Below are 22,135 nucleotides of genomic sequence, written 5' to 3' on the forward strand. Positions count from 1 at the left end.
CAGTCAAACCCAAGTAACAGTGGATTGGACAGAGCTGGACACATTAAATGTAAACAGGCATACAGGACCCTAGCGGATTCTAAACACTGACAGAGACAGAAGGGGAACATTTATTTAGCACTGTGGTCCTCAACAAGGGGTGACTCTTCCCTTCAGGGGATATTTGGTAATGTTTGGAGACATTCATGATTGTTACAACTGGGAGGATGTAACTGGCATCTAGTGGGTTGAGGCCAGAGATGTTGTTAAACATCTTACCAGGCACAGAACAGCCTTTCACAGCAAAGACTAACCCAGCCCAAAATGTCAACAGTGAAGTTGAAAAAACCACTATTAGAATTTCATATCAACTAACTGTAGCACATTTCTTCATGAAAGGTCTTTATGTCCCTTTCCAATCATGCACATGAACTATACAAAGAAGACAGATTATAGGAAAGCAAATTAAATGAATTAAATTGTTTTTTAAATAAAAATCGAACCTATCATTTCTACTGACTGCTTTCACAAAGAAGAAGAAAATAATTTTCTAAAAATTAAAAAGAAAAAGCATGCCCTTCCCCACTTCTGTCAATACTTCTGAGCAAACTGTCAGTGCCTCTTTTGTGCTATCAAGATGGAACTGTTAAAACATCCAAATTGTTAAATAAAGTGGCCTCCCGCCTCTGGCTCTAACAAAGGTTTTTAAAATGGTTGAAATCTGAGGCATCCAAGTGTTATTATGAATAAAGCACATCAGGAGACAAAAAGTATACTTTTCAAGAGTATGTATTAAACCAACAAAGGTGACATACATATAAAACACAGGGGAACTGGGAACTGGGATCTTGCTTACAGAGAGCCATGCACCTTTGAGACTAGGGAGATAATAAAGGATAGAAAGGTTATTTGCGGCTCTACTATAAACATTGACAAGGAGATTATCAAACAATGAATAAATAATTTTTGAATGAATTGTCTCATGGCGAAGACAGACAAGCAAATAATCACAACACTGTGTTTCAAGTACCATGATAAAGTATAAAGCATTTTGGGAACCCACAAAGGAACACCCACCCAAGATAACAGGTCATGTAAATTTCCTAGAGAAGACAAGAAACAAATGACCAGATCAAGAATGCAGAAAATAGCGTTCCAAACTGATCAAGCCATGCGTATGAAAACACAAAGATATAGAACATAGCATTTTTAACCTAATAATAGCAATAATGACAAGCTTTGTGGATATGAAATGATATAATCTATGTAGGAAGCTTTTGGGAAACTGAAAAGCTAAGACAATTTAAAATTAAGATTGAGAATGGGGTTCAGTAATGAATAGTCTTGCTATTTCCTGGGCAAAAAATACTTAGCAGTCAAAATAAGTCAGATAATATTTACAGTCAATGTGTCACAAAACATTTTATAATCCCTAATGCCCAGTTATCAAGAAAAATATCATTTTCATCTTAAACATTTTTTCTGAATTTTATTTCATTATCCTTTAGCACATATACAAACTTTGAAATGAAGATTTTTGGTTTCCTCAGCGATAAAGTATCAATTTTAGACATTTTTCCTAAGGTATTTAGGCATTTGAAATTTGCAAACTGAAATTAACTCTGGTCAGAGTCATATTTGAATTTTGTGTTAATGCAAATTTCCTCATCAAATTTGCTAATGACTCTAATAATCAGAGTTCACATAATCTAACTAAGAAATAGGATTACAGATGCATTTCCTGTCTTTTCAAGATTTATGCTTAGTTTTAGGCAATGTTTATGATAGGACAGTTGAAACAATAAATCTTTAATTTCTATCATCAAATGGACAGGATAATTTAATAGCATGGTGCAGACATAAATACAAATGCCCCCAAATCTTGCTTGATAAAACAGATATGACTCAAAGTGATTACACTACCAATAAATGGGAGCAAACTCAAAATCCTTTGTAAATTCAGATACTATAAATAAGTTACTAATACTTGAATTAATTTCAGTAATTCCAAAGTTTAGAGTGGCCCAAGAGTTTAGATATTAAGTACCTCCTATATACTACTAGCCACTTTGTCAGACACTGAAAACATAAAAAGATCAGTGATCAATCACACAGTATGGTTTAGTCATGTGACTAAAATCTGTGCAATGAATGAAAACACAAGTTTTCTGCTCTGCTCTGGGAAATGTCCTTAAAGGGAAGGGAGTTTGTCCTCCTGTACTCCTTGTTTTTCCTGCTGGCTATAAGGTAGAACTCCTGTGCTGAGGGTGGTAGACAGGAAACTAAAATATGCCCAGGAAACTAAGCCACTTCTGAAACTGTTCAACCACCCAGGGACTATACACCTCTGGACTTCCTTTTTGTAAGACAAATAATAAAACTGTAACTAGTTTTAGAAACTGTTATTTTGGATTTCTTATCACTTACCAACCAAACTTCTCAACAAACACAATGCCATATGCACTACTTATGGTTTTTTAAAAGCTATATAAAGCTATAAAGCATGTAACATCAAATACAGCTCTCACAGAGAATTTTAAGGAAAACATCATTTCATTATATTTGAATGAATACAAAGTATGAGTTGTCTGGTTTTCAGTGATAACCAGATGAGGCAACTGCCAAGTATAAAAACTGGAATTAAAACATTTAATTAAAATTATACAATTTAAGAGTGTAATGAGTGCAGTGCATGAAATTGAAACTCTTAAGTTAAGCTCCTAGACATCTGAGTGGTCAGAACTATCACCCTTTGCCCAAAAGAGTAATGACATTAGTAGTAGTTTTGTCTTTTTCAAAGCATGTCAATTAATTCTCTGAATACCCAAATACAAGAAAGAAGGAAACTCACTAGACTAGAAATAGGTAGAATTTTCGTCTCAGAAAAATAATTCAGTGAGATGTAAGTGATTGAATTTGAGCTCCAAGGGAGATACCAGGGACAAAGCTATATTTTCTGTTCTCACATAGCACTTCTGTGGCTTTTGGGTTATCCTACTATAATAGACTTTATAGTTGAGGACCAAGAAAACAATTCTCCTTACTCATTTTTCCCCCTTCAAATCATATACTCTATTTCTCTCCCTTTCTTTTCGCTAATTAAGCTATTGTAAATAATGGTAAAAATGACATTTTTACAAAGACTGCTTTGAACAGAAAAGTAGGAATAGAGAATGTAAATGATTAACTTTTTATTTAAAACAGATAACTTCAACTTATTATAATAATACTTAATATATCTGTTACAAAAGCATAATTAACTGGATAGTTATTTAACTACCAAGTTATTATATATGATTTTTACATAGCATGTATACTGAGAAAAAATTAAAAGATGGCTTCTTACTGAAAAGGTTAAATTCCAGTGGGAAGGGTAATAATGGTTGTTTCCCTGCTTTGTACTTTCATTGCATGAAGAAGAATAGAAAAAAAGGAGATGGAGAGACAAACCACCATGTCACATAAACTAGACAGATGAGGGCACATGATTCTATTACGCAGCTCCCTAAAGCTGAAATCTGTTTCAGAGTGTGTCACTTCTAAGTGTCATATAACTGCCAAACAGGTTTCAGAAAATACAGTTAAGCCTCCTCTCTCTGGTATCTTTTTATTGACATAGACCTATTTATTCGTCGTAAATTGAATTTTGCTTAGCCTTTGACAACTGAATAAAGTACAATAATGCCATCCTTTTTCATAAAGATACATTTTTTTATTGTAACTTGCCAGCTATGAAGCAGCAGTCATGTGATCAAAATGGCCTTTATATTTCAAATGCATAACCAGAAACCTTATCAATATCAGGAGAAAAACAAGTAGAAGTTTTTAAAAATAATTTTTATATCATTATTTCCTTAGCATCTAAAGAAAGAAACATATCCTCCCTATAGTATCACGTCTTTAAAAATCTGTAAAGTCTCAATTAAAGGGAGTGTATTCACTACAAATGTGCTCCTCCTGAGGTAGACCTTGGACTGTGATAGCTAAATAAGACTTTCTATCCCATGTTAGTCCATTTCTACTGTGACTGTTTCTGACCGTGATGCTTTATTATTTTATGTAATTCTCACAATGAATCCATAACAGTATCATCCCAGTTTAAACTGAGTTCAAAGATCAGAATGGTTAAGCAACTTAAATCCATATAGCTAATTATTGCTACATCTAAGATTCACAAAATTACACTGTCTATTACTATATGTATAATTTACCTGATACCTGTCTTCTAAATACATAATTAACCCTATGTTTTCCTTTACATATCAAAATAATACGTGTGAACACATTTTCCTAGTTACAAACAATACTCAGTAGGAAGAACGAATACGTGGTGGCTTTTTGATAGTTTTTGATATTCTTTCTTCCCATCTTTACACTTAGCAATAGAAGTTATTATTACACTTTTTAATTGAGAGATACAAAAATGGTGGGAGAGAAGTTAAATACTTGTCCACAATAAAGCAGCTGGCAAGACTCAAGATGAGATTCAGATTCAGAGCCACCAGGCTTCAAATCACACTGTTTTTCCATAGCTCCCCACTGGGAATGTTTACCTGTTCTCAGCTTAAGCATGAATAATTGCCCCCTCTCTGTCTGGCTCATATACCCAGTGCTTCATTATCTCTGCCAACAAATGTCTCTTCTCTTTCCTTATTTATACACACCCTACCCAACATGTAAACATCTTGTATTTACATCATGCGAATAAACTGCAGCCTCCAATGACAACTTGCATTCTACCAAGAAATGCATCATAACCAGTACACTTTTAAATGGGTTTTCTTGAGTTACTCTTCTGCCCTGGACTCTTTCTTCTTCATGGAAATGTTTGCCAATGAGTGTAGGCAGATCCCCATAAAGGCAGAGCCAGAGAACATTTAGAAATAGAATAAAATTAACAGCTAACAAACTCTTTAGTTTTTATTATTATATAATTCTATCAAGTTTCTAGGCATCACTTTATTTAATCCTTCCATAATAATACTAACATAGCCCAATTTTGCAGATGAGAAATGAAGGATTAAGCAATTTGCCTAAAGTCAGTCACAGGACCAATAAATGGACGATTCGAAGCCAAGTCTGCTTAAGGCCAAAGCCCATGCACTAAAGTATTTCACTAAGCTGCCTCCAAGGTACCAAAGGTGCCAGAGAATTTCATTTTCAGAAAAGGAAAATTTTCCTTCTTCCTCATCCCCTTCCCCATGAAAACAAATACTATTCTTGTAAGCCTCTGTATTTTTTCTGGAATCACAGTCAAATCTCTTTTTAGTATTTCCTTCATCCTCTAAGAGAATTTCATGATTTGAAACAAACAAAATTAAGAACTGGAAAACATCTAACACAAACTAAAGGCATTAACCACCAATGATTTGACTTTCAATCTATATAATGATTTGCTGCTTATTCTTTGCTATTTACAGGGGCTGTCCAACAGGGATGTCTCCTCATTACGTGACTGATGTCTTGGAGGAGAAACACTTTTCAGTTGGATGGCGTGCCATTGCTGCAGAGGAATCTCTAATCTGGGATACAGGCACAGGCCAAACCCTGGCCTGCTCAGTAAAACTCAGTATAATTAGATTGGTTTGTTTATTCATACATTCAAAATACATTTTGAAAGTACCATTATGGAGGTATAATGACTAGCAGAAAAGATAAATTATTTAAAACACAGTAACAAAGCTGATTCAAGGATACTATGACACAGTATAATATGATACACTGTGGAAATCCATAGTGAGAAAACCTAACTTAAACTAGTTTGTTCAGGCACAGGGAAAAAAACCCTAACATTTGTGAATTTCACAGGAATCAACATACAAAAAAATTACAAACAAAAAGCTTCAGGGCCTGATTCCATCACAGATATGGTTATAATTTTGGTTGGAGATGTCCCCACGGGCTCACAGTGATTTAGTGCAATGTACTCACTTTAAACATAAATGTTCAACAAAGTGGGTGTTTTCTTTGTCCCTTAACAGCAGTGGTCTAACGAAAGTCTGCTGTTAAAGCAATAAATTATGAAAGGGGAAAAGGTATCATGTATCTTACAGACTAGCAGGAATAGGTGTTAGGTCATACAAGCAGTTTCTAACTTAACAATAAGAAAGATGAGTTCCAAAACTGCAAGTTTAAGGCTATGATTTTTGCTTAGAATAGGTTTAACAACCCAGAAACAATTTACTTGCAAGCCTATCCTAAAGGACCAGAGAACAGAAGAAAAATGCCATTTATAATGATCTTTCTAAAGCTGCATTTGTTGGTTTAATTTTGATGCAGGGAAGGAAGGTCCTTTCACCCAACTCAAAGGTCAAAGAGAACAAGGATGAATTCATGGCCACTGTCATCACTTACAGGTTCTAGTGGTGGGAGCAGGTGGCAAGTTGGTTGACAAGACTGGGGAATGGAGAAAAAGCACTGAGAGATGTAGATAAAATGATGCAAGATTGGGGATTATGGTACCAAATGCAGAAAAAATTGGTGAATACTTTCAGCAGTACTTGCTTTCATTCTCTTTTCTTTTTTATTCACTCCACCCTATGTTCTATAAGGGTACTTCCCTTATTTCCCTTGACTTCCTTTTTTTTAAGAATTAGCCAACTTGTTTGTCTTTCCAAGACATCAGTTGTTGACTTTGATCAAAGCTGCACTCTTTTCTCCAATCCCAAGTTTCAGGAGACTCAGTACATTCAGGTTTATGTCTATTGCTAAATCTAGTCTTTGAAGAGTTAGAAATTTTCTAAAGATTTTTATTTCAAACAGGCAAATGTACAGGGGACACACACGAGAACTTATTTTTTTAAGGCTGTTCTTAGAATATAAATGGTATTATAGGGCTCCTTTTAGACTTCTGGACATCTTGTATTATTCCCTTTGCCTGGAATTCCTGTCTAAAAAAGTGTCTTTCATTTTCTGAGTCTGCTGATGAGATGTGGCTATAATAACCAGGGAGGATTTGTTGCACTTTCTCTCTAGATTATTGGTGGACATTTCCTCACAGTGTCCTTCTTATTTATCATCAGAACAGCAAGATGGGATCACTTTCATCCAAGCCCTGTGCCATGAAACACCCTTAGCTAATGTCTAACCATAAGGATCCCTAGGACCAAAGTGAAATGTGGGGGCTCTATGCTTAAAAGCAATGGAGATGTTATGCAAAAAGGGTGTCCTTAGATGATCTCTGATTCTGCAGAGGGAAATGGGAGAGAAGAGGAGGGAAGGAAAGATTCTAAAGTATGTTATGGTACATCCTTCACATATGAAGAATTTAACAAAAATGTTATGTATCTAAATCAATAGGCAGTGAACAAGTATTTATTGAAAATGTACTGTGTGCTAAGCATTATTCTAGTTGCTTGCAAAAGATACAAAAACAATGCTTTCATGAAGCTTCATTTTAGCAATACACAAAATAAACTATAAACTTATATTTACTTGAATATCATTTGTTATACATGTTAACTTATATAGTTCACTAGAAGGTAATAAATGCAAAGTTAAAAAATAGTAGTAAAGTAAAGGGGAACATGAGAGTGGTGGAGGGGTTGCTAATTTAAATTAAGGTCAGCCTTGAGGCCTCATTCACAGAGGGGAAGTTGAAGCAAAGAATTAAAGAAGTGAGTGATATGAGATTTTTAACCAGAGAAATATTATTTGGTATACATAATATATAAAGTAAAAAAATAAGTAGGTGATATATTAACTTTTAGAATTCATTATCATCTGAATATCCATATGTCCTCAAACTTCAATTTTACTTAAGCTACTTTTCCATCACATAGGCAAAATCATAGTTAGGTTAGAGAAAGTAAATTAAGTAGGAGACAATATTACTATATTTCCTGGTGTGTCTAGGAAATAATTCTTAACTCACAGTAATTGGAAATCTGCAGAGGACTGATTGGGACTACACAAATAAATTTACATCTGTTCTATTTTCTTCAGGAGCAGAGAAAAAAGGCACTTTTTTTTCATAATGCAAAACCTCCTTCTGAGAAAAGTGAAATTAATTTACTTGAAATTCTGCTGCAAGTCAGCCTACACTTTCCATGTGAGCATAATTTTAGGAACAACAGTAGATAGCTTCTGGCCATTTAAGCAACTTTCAATCAGTTTTAAAGTTAAACCAAACAAAGGCATTAAAACAGGATGTGATTATGAACTTCTTCATAAACCTATTAGGGGCTTTCTAATATATGGCCTCAAATTTACCTACAGTGTTCCGGATGAAAATGACTATAAAATTAAAGGTTTTTAAATGAGATTTCAGAAAAATGCTTTTTACCATTTTTCCAACATGGAAAATAGTTTAAGTCACTCTACACAGTTAATCTTGAATGAATATTTCCACACAGTACCATTTTGCAACTACATTTGTAATAGAAAACCTATAGTTCAAATGATCATGGGAATGACTCAAACTTCTTTCTCATGCCAGGCAGGCTCCAATTTCTAAAAAGATTCTGATTTTCCCCATTTTGCTTTGGGGTAGGGTGGGGAGGACAAAGCTTAAAAATTAGTCCAGCAGGCAACTGCGGACTAGACACACATGCTACAATGTGTAGCTTCCATTGCTATAAGAGGAATGTGTGTGAAATTAGTTGTTTGATTCTATTTGAAAGCATTTGATGAACACCAAAGAAGTGCCAAGGACCTCACTATGTGCTAGAAACAAATGCATAATTTGCATCCCCAGCCACCAAGGAACTCCTATTTAAAACTTCATATTTTTGTATGAATTGTGTAATGAAAAATTACCAACAAAAACAAAATGAAAGTTATGTGAAAGGTGTTAGACCTTGCTCTTGCCTAGGCATGAATAGGCAGGTAACTACAATCTACTCCACCTCACTCTAGGAATTCATAAGGGCCAGCTGAGTTGTGTATTCAGAACACTAGTGACCCCAAGCCAACTGAGATTCACACTTAGGTCACTGTGTCCAGGTATTTTATAAGATAAAATCATTCTCTTGGATATTCTGTAGCTTTGTGGTATTAAAATGCTATTCTCTGAATATGCAGAAGTGAATAATATTTCTAAGTTTCTAGACCCTGGATTGATGCCATTATTTTTTTCCCCATGGGCCCACAAAACCCCATAGAAATACTTACTGTCTTTTATAGCACATACTCTATTGATCAGTTTCTTCCTTCTTATTGTCCTATCTGACAACTTCAATGGCATTACACACTTCGGTCTTTTTTCCTACTCCTTGAGCTTATTTTAGGGTTCTACTTTTTCTACCAAGCTCCTTAAATATTGGTATTTCTCAGGGTTCTACCCATGGTACTTCTTTAGTTTATCCTTATTATATAGTATACACATACGTTATTTAAAGTCAGTTTTAATTAACATAATTATGTAATTATGACACCGAAATCTATACCTTTTAGCTCAGAATGCTCTCATGAACTACAGGAATACACCCAGATGCCTAGTGGATGTCCAACAGTCATGTCAAACTTACACAGCCCAAACTCAACAGTTTTTCTCCCAAACCACCCTATTGACTTGTCTTTCTAGTGTGACTCCTCTACTCTTTTTTTTCTTCTTGTCCAGGCTAAGTCAGGTCTCTTTATGTATCTTCCCACAATAATGTAAGCATATCACTCAAAAAGATGTTCTTTTATTACTTACATATTTTTAAATCCAGACTTCAAGCTACTTGACAGCAGAAACTAAACTTTGTCAGCTTATTCCCAGCTTCGAATACAATCTCTGCCACTCCCAAGGTACTCTGTATTTGTTGACTAAATTAAGGGATCCTTATTTCAAAAATGTGAGATTTGTAAATGTGCTCATACTTATTAAATATATTCAAGAGACAGAATCAGTCTTGACTGAACTCTACAATTGGTCATTCCTTCTCAGAATTGTGTAGACACTAGTGATGTCTGAAAAAGGTGTTTTAAGAATTGGAAATTTTAGAGTGGCAGGAAGAGAGATTCACCTTGAGAGTTAAACTGTAAAAACAACTCACAATAAATCAGCAAACAGGTATGCAAAACCAGCACAAAAAAGATGGCTCCAAAACTAGCAGGTATGAAGTGTAACTCATCTGACCACATCAAAGCAACAAGTGTGTACAAAATGTAAAAGTATATGGAAGAAGAGGTAGTGAGATTTAGAAAGCTCTGCAGAAGTAAATTTACAGAGGCAAAATCCAATAGCAATTATTCTAGCACTTTCTAGGAAAGAAGGAGCTTCAGCAAGAAGTTTCACAGCATCAGGCTGTCTTAGACTAATGTCATTATAAATTTATTCATTGAATACTCCTTGGATCGAAACTCTTATAAATTAAATGTGTACAACACACTGATAGATATATCTGCCAAATAAATTTGTGATTCCCAACATAGACTTGCCTGGATTTTGAGTCATTCTAGTGACTGTGATAATATAATGTGGTGTGGGGAGGAATCCCATGAAAACACTGACACACAGGGACTTGTACAGCCTTCTGTGTGTTTTTGCTTATATAATTAAATCTCTTCAGGACTGATCATCACAGGCAACTAAGCACCAGAGGCCGAATGGATCCAGCTTTTTCCCTAAGACCACTTGTAGGAACTTTAACTGGATACAACTAAATGCTACAAGATTAACTTTCACGTTGTATACAATTTATAGTTTTTACTAATAATCACACATGATTCAACATCATAAAATCCACAACTGAAAATGTTTCATCTTGTGTTTTATTTAAAAAGTTAAACTGGGTGTATTTTAACTCCAGCTTTTCCATAAAATCTTTTCTGACTTCCCCTTCACCATCCTGCAGACTTCCAGGTCATAATATAGTAATCCCCTTGCCTTAATCCGTGTCTGGCATTTTGACAAGAGAGACTTAGTTATATTTCTTAAATATAGTATATGTTGGCCAAAACTCAAGAATGGATAACTTAATACTAAAATATACTCAAGAATTTATATGCACAAATGCATATCTGGTTGATGAAATCATCAAACATGGTCAATTTGTCCTAGTTTCAAATCATTACTAATTTTTACTTTCAAGAATTTTTTCAATAAAGGCTAGACTTATATTCTTATCAGATATATTTCTCCTATAGAAACAGTTAATATTACAGTATCTCTAACAATTAGAATTAAAAAGTACAAAATGACAAATTTAAACAATGTGCTTCAATGAACAAAAGTCAGTTGTATAGCCACTTATACCTCAAGTAGGATTTTTAAAAAGCTACCAATATTTTAAGAACCATGAAACATCTTGCCCCATATATAATAAATCAGGATAGAAGCACATACTTCATTATTTACTCATTCATTTATTCTAATTTAAAAATTGAAGTATTTATGTGTTTTATTAAAACATCCTTTGGCTGGATATCCATTTTAAGTAACATATTCATTATATTCTCCTAACAAATCTTAAAAAAAAAAAAGATTGTCAATGTAATAAAGAAAATATTTCCAGGGTTTGGTGGGAGGAAGGGAAAGGGAACTCAAGCCTTGATGTTAGAGTTTGTAAGAATATATTCCAGAATCCTTATCCCATATCAGTATATTTACAATAGCCATGGTCTCTGGGAGGAAACTTTACTGCTCTTAACACTTTGTGTTTTCAGAGATAAATGAAAGAAAAAAGCTGTGGATTCAATTAACTTGGAGAATCAGATCAGTGAATCATGGGCAGGACGTAGGGTCAGCAAACTTTAAGTTATTTCCATTCACGAGATTATTCATTAGTTTATTAATCATATCATTAACTCATTAGGTTACTAATCAGCATATGCACGGTTTAATTCATTAGCTTGTTAATTTATTCATTCGTTTGTTGACCAACATACACAGTGTTTAAAGCCCAGGTGCCTAGTATTGCACTCAGTGCTGGGGAAAGAATGCTACCTAAGCATACCCTGCCCTTAAAGAAAAAATAATGAAAGTAACAGGAACGTGGTATCACAAATGTAAATATGATCCAGACTAAAAAGAGCCAAGTATTAGTTGCTCTGTGAGACTTGGAAGGGATACCTATCTTCCAAATCTGAAAGTGGGAGAGGTATCTGGAAACCTCCCCAAGGAAGTGTCACTCAAGCTGAGAAAAGACTTAGGTATCTGCCAAGCAAAAGAGGTGGGAATAGGTCATAAGGGGGAAAAAAAGGAGAGAATATTGCAGGCAGAACAAATAATGTGTGCATAGCCTCCCAGAGAATAAAAACAAAGGATATTTGGGAAAACCCTGAGAAAGAACCTTTGACTAGAAATCAGAATACATGGTAGAACAAAAAAACCCTAAAATCAGGTATATTTAGAAAAAATAAAATCTAAACAACCAGGAATAACCAGTTTAAAACACAATTAGAAAAAGATACAATTCACATTAGTCAAAATAATATTTTAAAAACTAAGAATAAATCAACCTCAATATGTGAAACCTTTGTGAACAAAATATAAAATTTTAATACAATTTTTAAAATTGAAAAAATACAGAAATACATATATCCGGAAGAAAAAAATCATGAGTAATAATGCCAGTTCTGAGACTTTAAAAAAGTCACTGCAAAAACCAATGAAAACTTCAACTGGACTTCTAATGCAATTTAACAAGGCTATAATCAAGGCAACATTAAAGACAACACACATAGGAATAATCAAAAAATGTAGGAAACAGTAAGGATGAGAAACCTGTCTCTTAAAATATAAATTTATTGAAAGTTATAAATAAAATTTGTTCTTCACAAAGTTACCAGTTGACCAGAATAGTGTTCACAGCAACGAACCCATGTTTATGTTAGAATGTACTCCAGGTGGTAAGTAGCTAATTAATTATGACGTGCATATTAGTTTTCAATTGGAAAAAATTGTATGTTAATACAAAAAATAATAAATCCAAGGTAGACTAATAATCTAAATAAAGCAAAAATTCTAAATTTTTTTTTTTTTTTTTTTTTTTGAGACAGAATCTCGCTTTGTTGCCCAGGCTAGAGTGAGTGCCATGGCGTCAGCCTAGCTCACAGCAACCTCAAACTCCTGGGCTCGAGTGATCCTTCTGCCTCAGCCTCCCGGGTAGCTGGGACTACAGGCATGCGCCACCATGCCCGGCTAATTTTTTATATATATATCAGTTGGCCAATTAATTTCTTTCTATTTATAGTAGAGACGGGGTCTCGCTCTTGCTCAGGCTGGTTTTGAACTCCTGACCTTGAGCAATCCGCCCGCCTCGGCCTCCCAAGAGCTAGGATTACAGGCGTGAGCCACAGCGCCCGGCCTCTAAAAATTTTTATATCCAAAATGTAGAATTTTTAAAAAGTATTGGACTGCAAATGGTCTTTTTCATAAAGAAACAATAAAGTCATTAAATGAGAGGATTTAAGGAAATTAAAACTATACACAATACAGTTTATAAGTAAAAAGATATATAAAAACTAGGAGAATATATGTGCAAAATACCCATTTTTGTGCACATATATACAAATGTGGGGAGCATTTTACTTTTAACTCCACAAATCAATAAGAAAAAGCCAACTAGCCATGGTGGCTCACACCTGCAATCCTAGCACTTTGGGTGGCTGAGGCAGGAGGATCACTGGAAGACAGGAGTTTGAGACCAGTCTGGGCAATAGTGAGACCCTATCTCTACAAAAATTTTAAAAATTAGCTGGCTGTGGTGGCACATGCCTCTTGTCGCAGCTACTCAGGAGGCTGAGGCAGGAGGATTGCTTGAGCCCAGGGGTGTGAGGTTGCAGTGAGCTATGATGACACCACTGCAATGCTAGCCCTGGCAACAGAGATCTAACAAAACAACCAAAAAGCCCACCCAGTAGAAAATTAGGCAAGAAATATGAACAGTTAATTTCCAGGAAAATTACAAAGAGCCAATTAATGTAGGAAAAATTACTCAACTGCACTATAATTAGGGAAATGGAAAATGAAGCAATATACTTTTGAAATCATCCCACTGGGCATTCATTAATGCTGTTGGTGTAATAGCTCCAATATAAATAACTTAATGTGAATCAAAAGGGAGCAGGTTGTACAGATTATGACACATTTATAAACAGATAAATTAAAAAATCAATAATGATTCATACACACAGGGAAAAAACCTAAGAAGTGTATACGTATAACTACAGGTATAAATGCTTACCAAAAACCTAACAGGATCTGTACTAGAGGAGGAAAAAGGCATACAAGAAATGCAATAATAGGGATTTCTGTTTTACCCCATATTCTTCAGTACTACTTGAATGTTTCACAATGTTATATCTTTGTATGAATCGTAAATGAAAAATTATCAACAAAAACAAAATGAAAGTTATGTGAAAGGCGTTAGACCTTGCTCTTGCCTAGACATGAATAGGCAGGTAACTACAACCTACTCTACCCCACTGTAGGAATTCATAAGGGCCAGCTGAGTTGTGTATTCAGAACACTAGTGACCCCAAGCCAACGAAATTACAATAAAATCTCTCAGTCCCATTCATTTTATGTCAGACATGTCCAGCATTTCTAGGCATTCCTGTTTGATAATCTCTCTTAAATTCTTTATTTTGGGAGACCAGTTTGCTTACCTCACATCCCCTGAACACCTCCCTCTATCATTCAACACACAGGCACACACACCGCCCCACGGAAATTGGCAGGAAGCCTTGTCCTGAACTACGCATTTGGCCAAGGGTTATTTTTCGTTACATTTCCACCAGTCATTTCTCACGAGCCAAGCTCTGTTTTTAAACTCTATGCCAAGTATTCTCAGCAATTGTATTCTGCAATCTCTGACCCTTGTAACCTCAAAAACATTTTGAAAACCGGCCCTGGATGTAGAAATACATCTCTTATTCCCTTATTAGGATAGGACCTATAGTAACAACTGTGTACCCTACCTTTCTCTCATTGTTATATCCTCTATCAGGCGTCCTCAAACTACGGCCCACGGGCCACATGCAGGTGTTTTTGCCCGTTTGTTTTTTTACTTCAAAATAAGATATGTGCAGTGTGCACAGGAATTTGTTCATAGTTTTTTTTAAAACTATAGTCTGGCCCTCCAATGGTCAGAGGAACAGTGAACTGGCCCCCTGTTTAAAAAGTTTGAGGACCTCTGCTAAATTATCTCCCTTTATTTATTGGCATGAGATTATATTTTTATATCTATGTATTTAATATGCATATATAAACTGTTGAAATTTGTACTAAATTTTATATTCTTAAAGGAGTCTTACTTGCCCTGCTTCCTAACCCTCTTCATCAAAGACTACTGTCTCAGCTCGCTTGCGCGTGCTCTCTCTCTCTCTCTCTCTGTCTCTCTCTCTCTCTCTTAAACTGGTGCTTCCTAATAGGGAGACAGGGAGATGTGATTAGGTTGAATTGTGCCCTCTTCTTCCTCCACTCAAAAACTAAAAAAATTAAAAAAAGTTAAGCTGAAGTCCTAACCTCCAGTACCTCATAGCGTGACCTTATTTTGAAATAGGGTCATTACAGATGTAATTCATTATTATGGATGGGCCCCTAACCCAATATGACTGGTGTCTGTATAAGAAGATGGCCATGTGTGTGAAGACAGAGGCACACAAGGACAACATAATGTGATGACAAAAGCAGAGATTAGAGTTATGTAGCTACAAGCCAAGAAATAAACATTGCTAGCAAACCACCAGAAAGAGGCAATCAGGGAGTCCTCCCTACAGCTTTCAGGGGGAACAGGCCTTGATTTCTGACTTCTAGCCTCCAGACCTGTGACATCATTGATTTCTATTGTTTTAAGCCACATAGTTTGTGGAACTTTGTTATGGAAGCCCCAGGAAACTAATACAGGGGCCAACCCTAATATAAATGTGTATGTTTCTGAAACTGCAAGAAAATGCAGCAACAGATGTCGATTTGAGAAGGTTCTTTATAAGCCAGAAATGTTTAGTGATATTCAGAGAATACGGTTATATAATACCCATTACCAGTCTTATCACTTATCGAAAAATAGGATGCTTCCTGCTCTGATATGGATTTCATAACTCATTTATAAAATCAACAAATACAGTTAGAAATCCTCTAGGTTTAGGGGATACAACAATGAGTAAGAAACTGACACCATACCCAAAAAAGAGTAATGGAAATGGCCACTATGCTTCAACATTAATATCCAATTGCTATTAACTTTTGACAGATATGTTTTATTATGTTGTAGAATTGTATTCATTCCTAGTTTATTTGTAAGTCTTACTTTCTGAGGCAGATGCGGATCAAATGCTTTCTTGGCATTTCCAGAGATATTTTGTCAATCTCTTTCTAAATTGAAAGAGTATAGTTATTAAATTATAATATTAAATATCCTATCATAAATCTTACATTAAAGCCCATCTGATAGTGGTGTTTTAATTTTTAATATGCAGCTGCATCCACTATATTAATTTTAAGACATGTCAACATTTATATTCATCAGTGTAACTGACCTGTTGAGGGTCTGTTTCTTTCTTGCTTATTTGCTTTTCATTTTGTTTTTTGGGTTTGTTATTCTTGTGTGTGTGTTTTAAATTTAGTCGGATATTTTGCTATCAGTTTTATGTAGCTTCATAAACACTACATAAGAAGTATAATTAGTGTAGGAATTATTACTTCATTGTAGATTTGAGAGATCTCACATGCAAAACGTCTTCACTTGGTTCCCTGTTGAGAAAATTCTTTAATATGGTTTTCAAATTTTCCCAAGGTTTCTAGTTGAGATTGCCTATCTCTTCTTGGGCCGATATTGATCATATCTTCCCCAAAACCACTTATATCACTAAAATTTTCAAATATTATTATTTTATTTTAAGCTTCCATATATCCAAGTATAACCCCTTTCTTATTCTCAAAGTTGCATATTTGAGATTCTCTAGTTTGCCCTATATTACCCTCACTGGAAGTTGCTGATCTTTCAGAGAACAACTTTAGATGTATGCATTAGTTTCCAGTGTCTCTCCACATTCTAGTTATTGGTATTTTCTCTTTACTTCCCTTAAATTTATCACTTTATTGTCTTGCTCCTTTTCTAGCTTCTCAAATTACATACTTAGTTTCTTACAACACAGAACAAAAACTACCACTAACTTATGATGGCAAAATCTCTATTTTCCACAGAAATTATCATTCTACTATGTAAGATAATCAAGAATTGATAACACATTAAATTTACTATCTGCCTTCTGAAATCTAATGCCTTAGGAAATATTTAATTCTCTATTGAACTCCCTGTTTATATCATTTGGAACAGACTGAGACAAATCTGTAACAATGAAAGGACGCTGCCTTTTTTAGCCTAAAAATATCAATTAAATAGCAGATAGCACTGAGTGGTGTGGTTAAAAGGTTGAAAGTTGACTATGTATTTATAAAATTTGACGGTATAAATCACTGAACAGTGGTTCATTTGGTTTTTCCCTAAAAACTTACTATACTTGGAAAGAAAAACCAACACCATAACACAGATCTATTAAACCTGGTCTTAACATTTTCTTGTGTGAAACATTAATACATTTTAGTAAATTCAATATGAATGTAAAAGACCAAATAGAAGGCTGTACAATAAATGCATGATGTTTACTGCTATTAAGAATAGAATTAAGTACTGTTTTAAGTTTATACTATATGACTATGGACTAAGCATGTATTTAAATATCAACTGTTATAATTTAGGCAAGTAAAAATGCTTTCTGTAGCACTTTCCTCTTGAAAGCCACTCAGCACAGATGTACAATCTAAATGATAATCTTTCCACCAAAATTCTACACCATGAGTTCAGAAAACTCAGTAACTGTTACAAAAAATTTATGGTCTCTATTAGGTTTAATTCCAAATATTTTATTTCTATATGTAAATATTTTTAAATTTTTTTCTGAATTTGAGATATATACTGTGGGGTATTTTTTTCTTCCATACCTTTGCTTTATTTCTGCCAACTTGAGAGTAGAAATAAAATTATTGCACAGATATAGATTCAGAACACCTTAGGTTCAAAGATTGGCTTCTCTACTTTTTGTGTGACCTTACACAAATTACCTCTGACTCTCATTTTCCTGCAGACTTCACCTGAAGAAAAACTGTGATAACATATGTAAAGAATTAAATAGTGTTTGGCACAGAGAAGTAATTCTAACAATTGTTACCAAAAAAAGAAAAAAATTATAATTATTCCATCATTGTATAAACAGGCAATATAAATCTATGTATGTACCTCTCTGATATAACTTGATATTATTCTCAAAAAAACTGTCCTCAATTTTTTATATTCTTATATGGCAATGTTCACTGAACTTCAGATATAACTATATAGCTATTGCTTACTAAATATATTTGCAAATCTCACATTTTTTCTTCTATCCATACCTAAAAGAATGTTCAGATGTGCTATTTATAAATGCTAGTTAATATTTTTAAAATTATAGGGATGAATTTAAGAATTATCTCTGACCTCCTAGAATTATACCATGTCTGGCCAGGGATGGGGTACTTCACCTTAGTAATTTTGTCTTAAATAGAAATAATAATGTATGTCTCCAGATTATTTTCCTGATATAATTTCTAATATAAAACTTTTCTAATAATTTACAAAACAAATATGAACATAGAATTCATTGAAAAAAAAAACAACTAGCTTACTGATTAAAAGTAGAGGACCTAACAGAAGCTTATGATACACAAAAACTTCTAAAATTCATTAACAAATATATGTATTTCATGCCAATTAATATAAACAGGATTGTTAGTTTCATGCCACTCTCATAAAACATCGTTAAGAGATATAACTGATGATAGGAAAAGTAATTAATACACACTATTGTCACAAAAGGGTATTACCAGGTTACATTTACTGGAAAGAATGAGCAGAGAAAATTCCTTTTAAGAGTTAAAATGGAACAAGGAATAATGTCTATACATCAGAGAAAATTACATAATGAAGATAGCATATACATCTCAAAAATTAAGTTGTTTAATAATCTTTAAACTGTCCATGAGAAAATTTATCTTTCTTATCTATGTAAATAAGTAAAGAAAAAAGTTTGTTCCTAGAAATATATGATACCAACATATTTATGATATTATGGGTTGTAACAGATCTATCTTGATTTATTTTATTAATATGTGATTTAAAAATCATTGAATGATTCATTTATTTTATTTTATTTTATTTATTTATTTTATCATATAAACAGTAGATCCTTTTATTTTATTTTTTTTTTAGACAAATCAACCACTATGCTTTTACAAATATTGTATGTTGTGAACAGATGGGCTTTTTGTAAATCAGACTATATTGCAAGTGATACAGAACAACTTTTTATCAAAATGAATCCTGAGAAAAATCTTACAAAATAAAACAGTTCTTAACTTTCACTAATAGAATTCTGTGCCAAAGCTGGATTTCCATGTATGGTATGTTCTTTTTTTTTTTTATATTTTTTATTTTTTTATTTCGGCATATTATGGGGGTACAGATTTCAAGGTTTCAATAAATGCCCATTTCCTCCCCTCCCCCCAAAAGTCTGAGTCTCCATCATGACCATCCCCCAGATGGTGCGCATCTCACTCATTATGTATGTATATACCCGCCCCCCTCCCCCCTCCCACCTGCCCAATACCCTATTACTGTAGTAACTATGTGTCCACTTAGGTGCTACTCAGTTAATACCAATTTGCTGGAGAAATATAATTACTGATTATCAGAATTCTATCAACCACATGGTATACATAATCCAAAATACCAAAATCATAGTCATCATTTCTGGTGGAATTTAAGCCTTTCCATTTAAGTTAACAGTTAAGTGTGGTGTAAAAATCTGTCATATTAGTAAAAATATTATGAAAATATATATGGCACTTATATTCTAGTTCCTACAATTGGGGGAGAAAAACCCCAACTTTGTTAATAATCACTTCTCCAGCAAAGATTTTCACTAGGGTTTGGAGAGGTTTATCCTTGTGCTTTCATAATTTCTATAGGCAACAAAAACCAAAATCATATGATGTAATTTTTAAGATACATATAAAGTGGAATTGTCTAATTAAATAAATAGATTTCTCTTCTCTGCAAAGAATAAGCTATATAAACACATTTACTTTTTCCTTGAATCTGTGCCCAAAGGGTATCACCAACAGGTAGGCGACATTTTAACCAGTGGCTGTAGATAAGAGAGAAGACAAGTTCTATGAAGAGGTGCTGGCTGTTTACTTTCTTCCTTAAATATGTATGGCGAATGAGCACCAGAAGAAAACTGGAATCCTGTATTACAAGGCAAGAGGCCCGTTTAACATCGCTTTACTAGAAAACTGTCACCTTCTGATAGAGAAGTGGTCTCCTACTAGTCCATTCTACCTCTGGAGATGCTGCCTCCTGGCCCCTCCTGCACTGCCCCATGTTTTACCCAAGAGCGGACACCCCAGCCCAGAAGGGTCCATCAGAGAACACTGCCCAGGATTAATACAGACACTAAGACAAAAAAGTTCTCTTTCCTTCTGTGATGATGGAGCCAACCCAGAGGAAACCAGAACCACCAAATGCAGACAGATTCCTGAAACATAATCAAGCACCTAGATCTAACTGTGCCTCCATCTAGTCAGCCCCAGGAATGTTCATTTATAGAAGTTAATAAATTCTCTTTTGTGTTTAGGGAAATTTAAACTAGATTCCGGTTAACTTATAAAACAAAATGTTCTCATAAATATAAGGGATAAAGAGAGCATTTGGATTTACTCTACATATATCCAATCACACCTCATTGTACCCACTAGAATTTTCCATTCAAAAATAGAACCAAATTTTCCTCTAAGGAGTTTTCTAAGAAGGACATTCTAAATTATTCCATTATCCCAAGTTTGCTGATAATCCTCAGTACCTCTGAAGAGGAAAAAAATAAATAAAAGCAGCATAATGTTGCAAACTCCACTGGTTTAGTATAGATTCCATATATATTTTGATACAAGCAATTTTTTTAGAATGGAAGACAACGTCTATTATTAATAATCAAGGCATAAATTGCATAAGTATCATATATAACAGGCTTATTTTGTGAACCCATCTAAGTATTAATGGAATAAACTTTAAAAAAAAATTGTAGGTATTTAAACCAATTTTTAAGTTACATGGCATACTACTTTTAAAAATTCAGCCAGAAGACATCAGTACACATGAATATTGATGGTGTAGCCAAAAACAAAGAAATCACAAATTCCATCCACCAACTAGTCCCAGAGGCATGATTAATGAAAAGACTATTTCAGTAAAAAAGCTATCCTCATCTCCATTTCCAGCAGTTAAATCAATAGTCCCTCTCACTGCAGGTTTCAAAGATGAATCGAACCAGAGAAAGCAGGGCATACTCACAAATTATAAAGCATGTCAGCCATGTTGCTGCGGTAGTACAAAGCATTTCTATAGGCGGTTTCGGCTTCAGAAATTTTGCTCTGACTCTTCAGAACATTTCCAAGGTTACCCCATGCTGCCAAGAAGAAAAAGAAATATTCAGGCTGAATGTCAATCCAATTATACATGACATAAGATCAGGCCAACAGGAAGTACCACAGGGAGAGAAAAGTTTCATAAAACATTTTTAAGAAGGAACATTTATTTCCTTCATACTCTAAACATTTCATCAAACCAGGAGATTAAAGACAATCAAAGCCTTAAAAAATTAAAGTAATTATTATGACTCAAAGTTGATATACCTATATAGTTCATCATAAAGCCAAGGACAATGTTATCTTAAGATCACCTACAAAGACTTTCATATTTCAGTAGGGGTCTTAGTGGTCTGAAATTATTGCATACTTACGGGACCAGAAACTTAAAGAAATCATCTTAAAATAAAGATTTAATTCAACCATGAAAAAAATTGATAAATGGCATAGATGATCTAGAGATGAAAAGCAAAAAAATACAAACCCTAAACAAGATCAAAGCTATAAAGAAGCTTATTAGGTATCAGACCATATCAGTAAAACATTATGCTTCTTAAAACAGTTTTGTATGTATGGTCTGTTCAGATATAACATTCTTTTATTCCCTTTCTACTAATACATTCACTTGTGGGAAAAATCAGTATCTCAATACATAATCATACTGAAAATTATATATTTTCTGTGCATCCCTTATGTCCCCACATAATTGTGATTTCTCAACATCAAAAAGAACAAAAAGCACAACATCAATAATTGCCCAGATAG

At 34.1% G+C, this 22,135-nt stretch overlaps 1 protein-coding gene across 2 annotated transcripts in view; it reads right to left on the reverse strand.

Annotated features, from left to right (window-relative positions):
- The window catches only part of TMTC2 (transmembrane O-mannosyltransferase targeting cadherins 2), a 378,826-nt gene that overhangs the window by 148,802 nt on the left and 207,889 nt on the right, over window positions 1-22,135 (reverse strand). For both annotated transcript variants that reach the window (XM_012749530.3, XM_012749528.3), the window contains one exon: window positions 21,297-21,411. In XM_012749530.3, coding sequence (XP_012604984.1) covers window positions 21,297-21,411 — 115 coding nt within the window. The remainder of the gene's footprint in view (window positions 1-21,296; window positions 21,412-22,135) is intronic.

Source organism: Microcebus murinus, chromosome 10 (genome assembly GCF_040939455.1).
Source record: "Microcebus murinus isolate Inina chromosome 10, M.murinus_Inina_mat1.0, whole genome shotgun sequence".
Lineage (NCBI taxonomy): Eukaryota > Metazoa > Chordata > Mammalia > Primates > Cheirogaleidae > Microcebus > Microcebus murinus.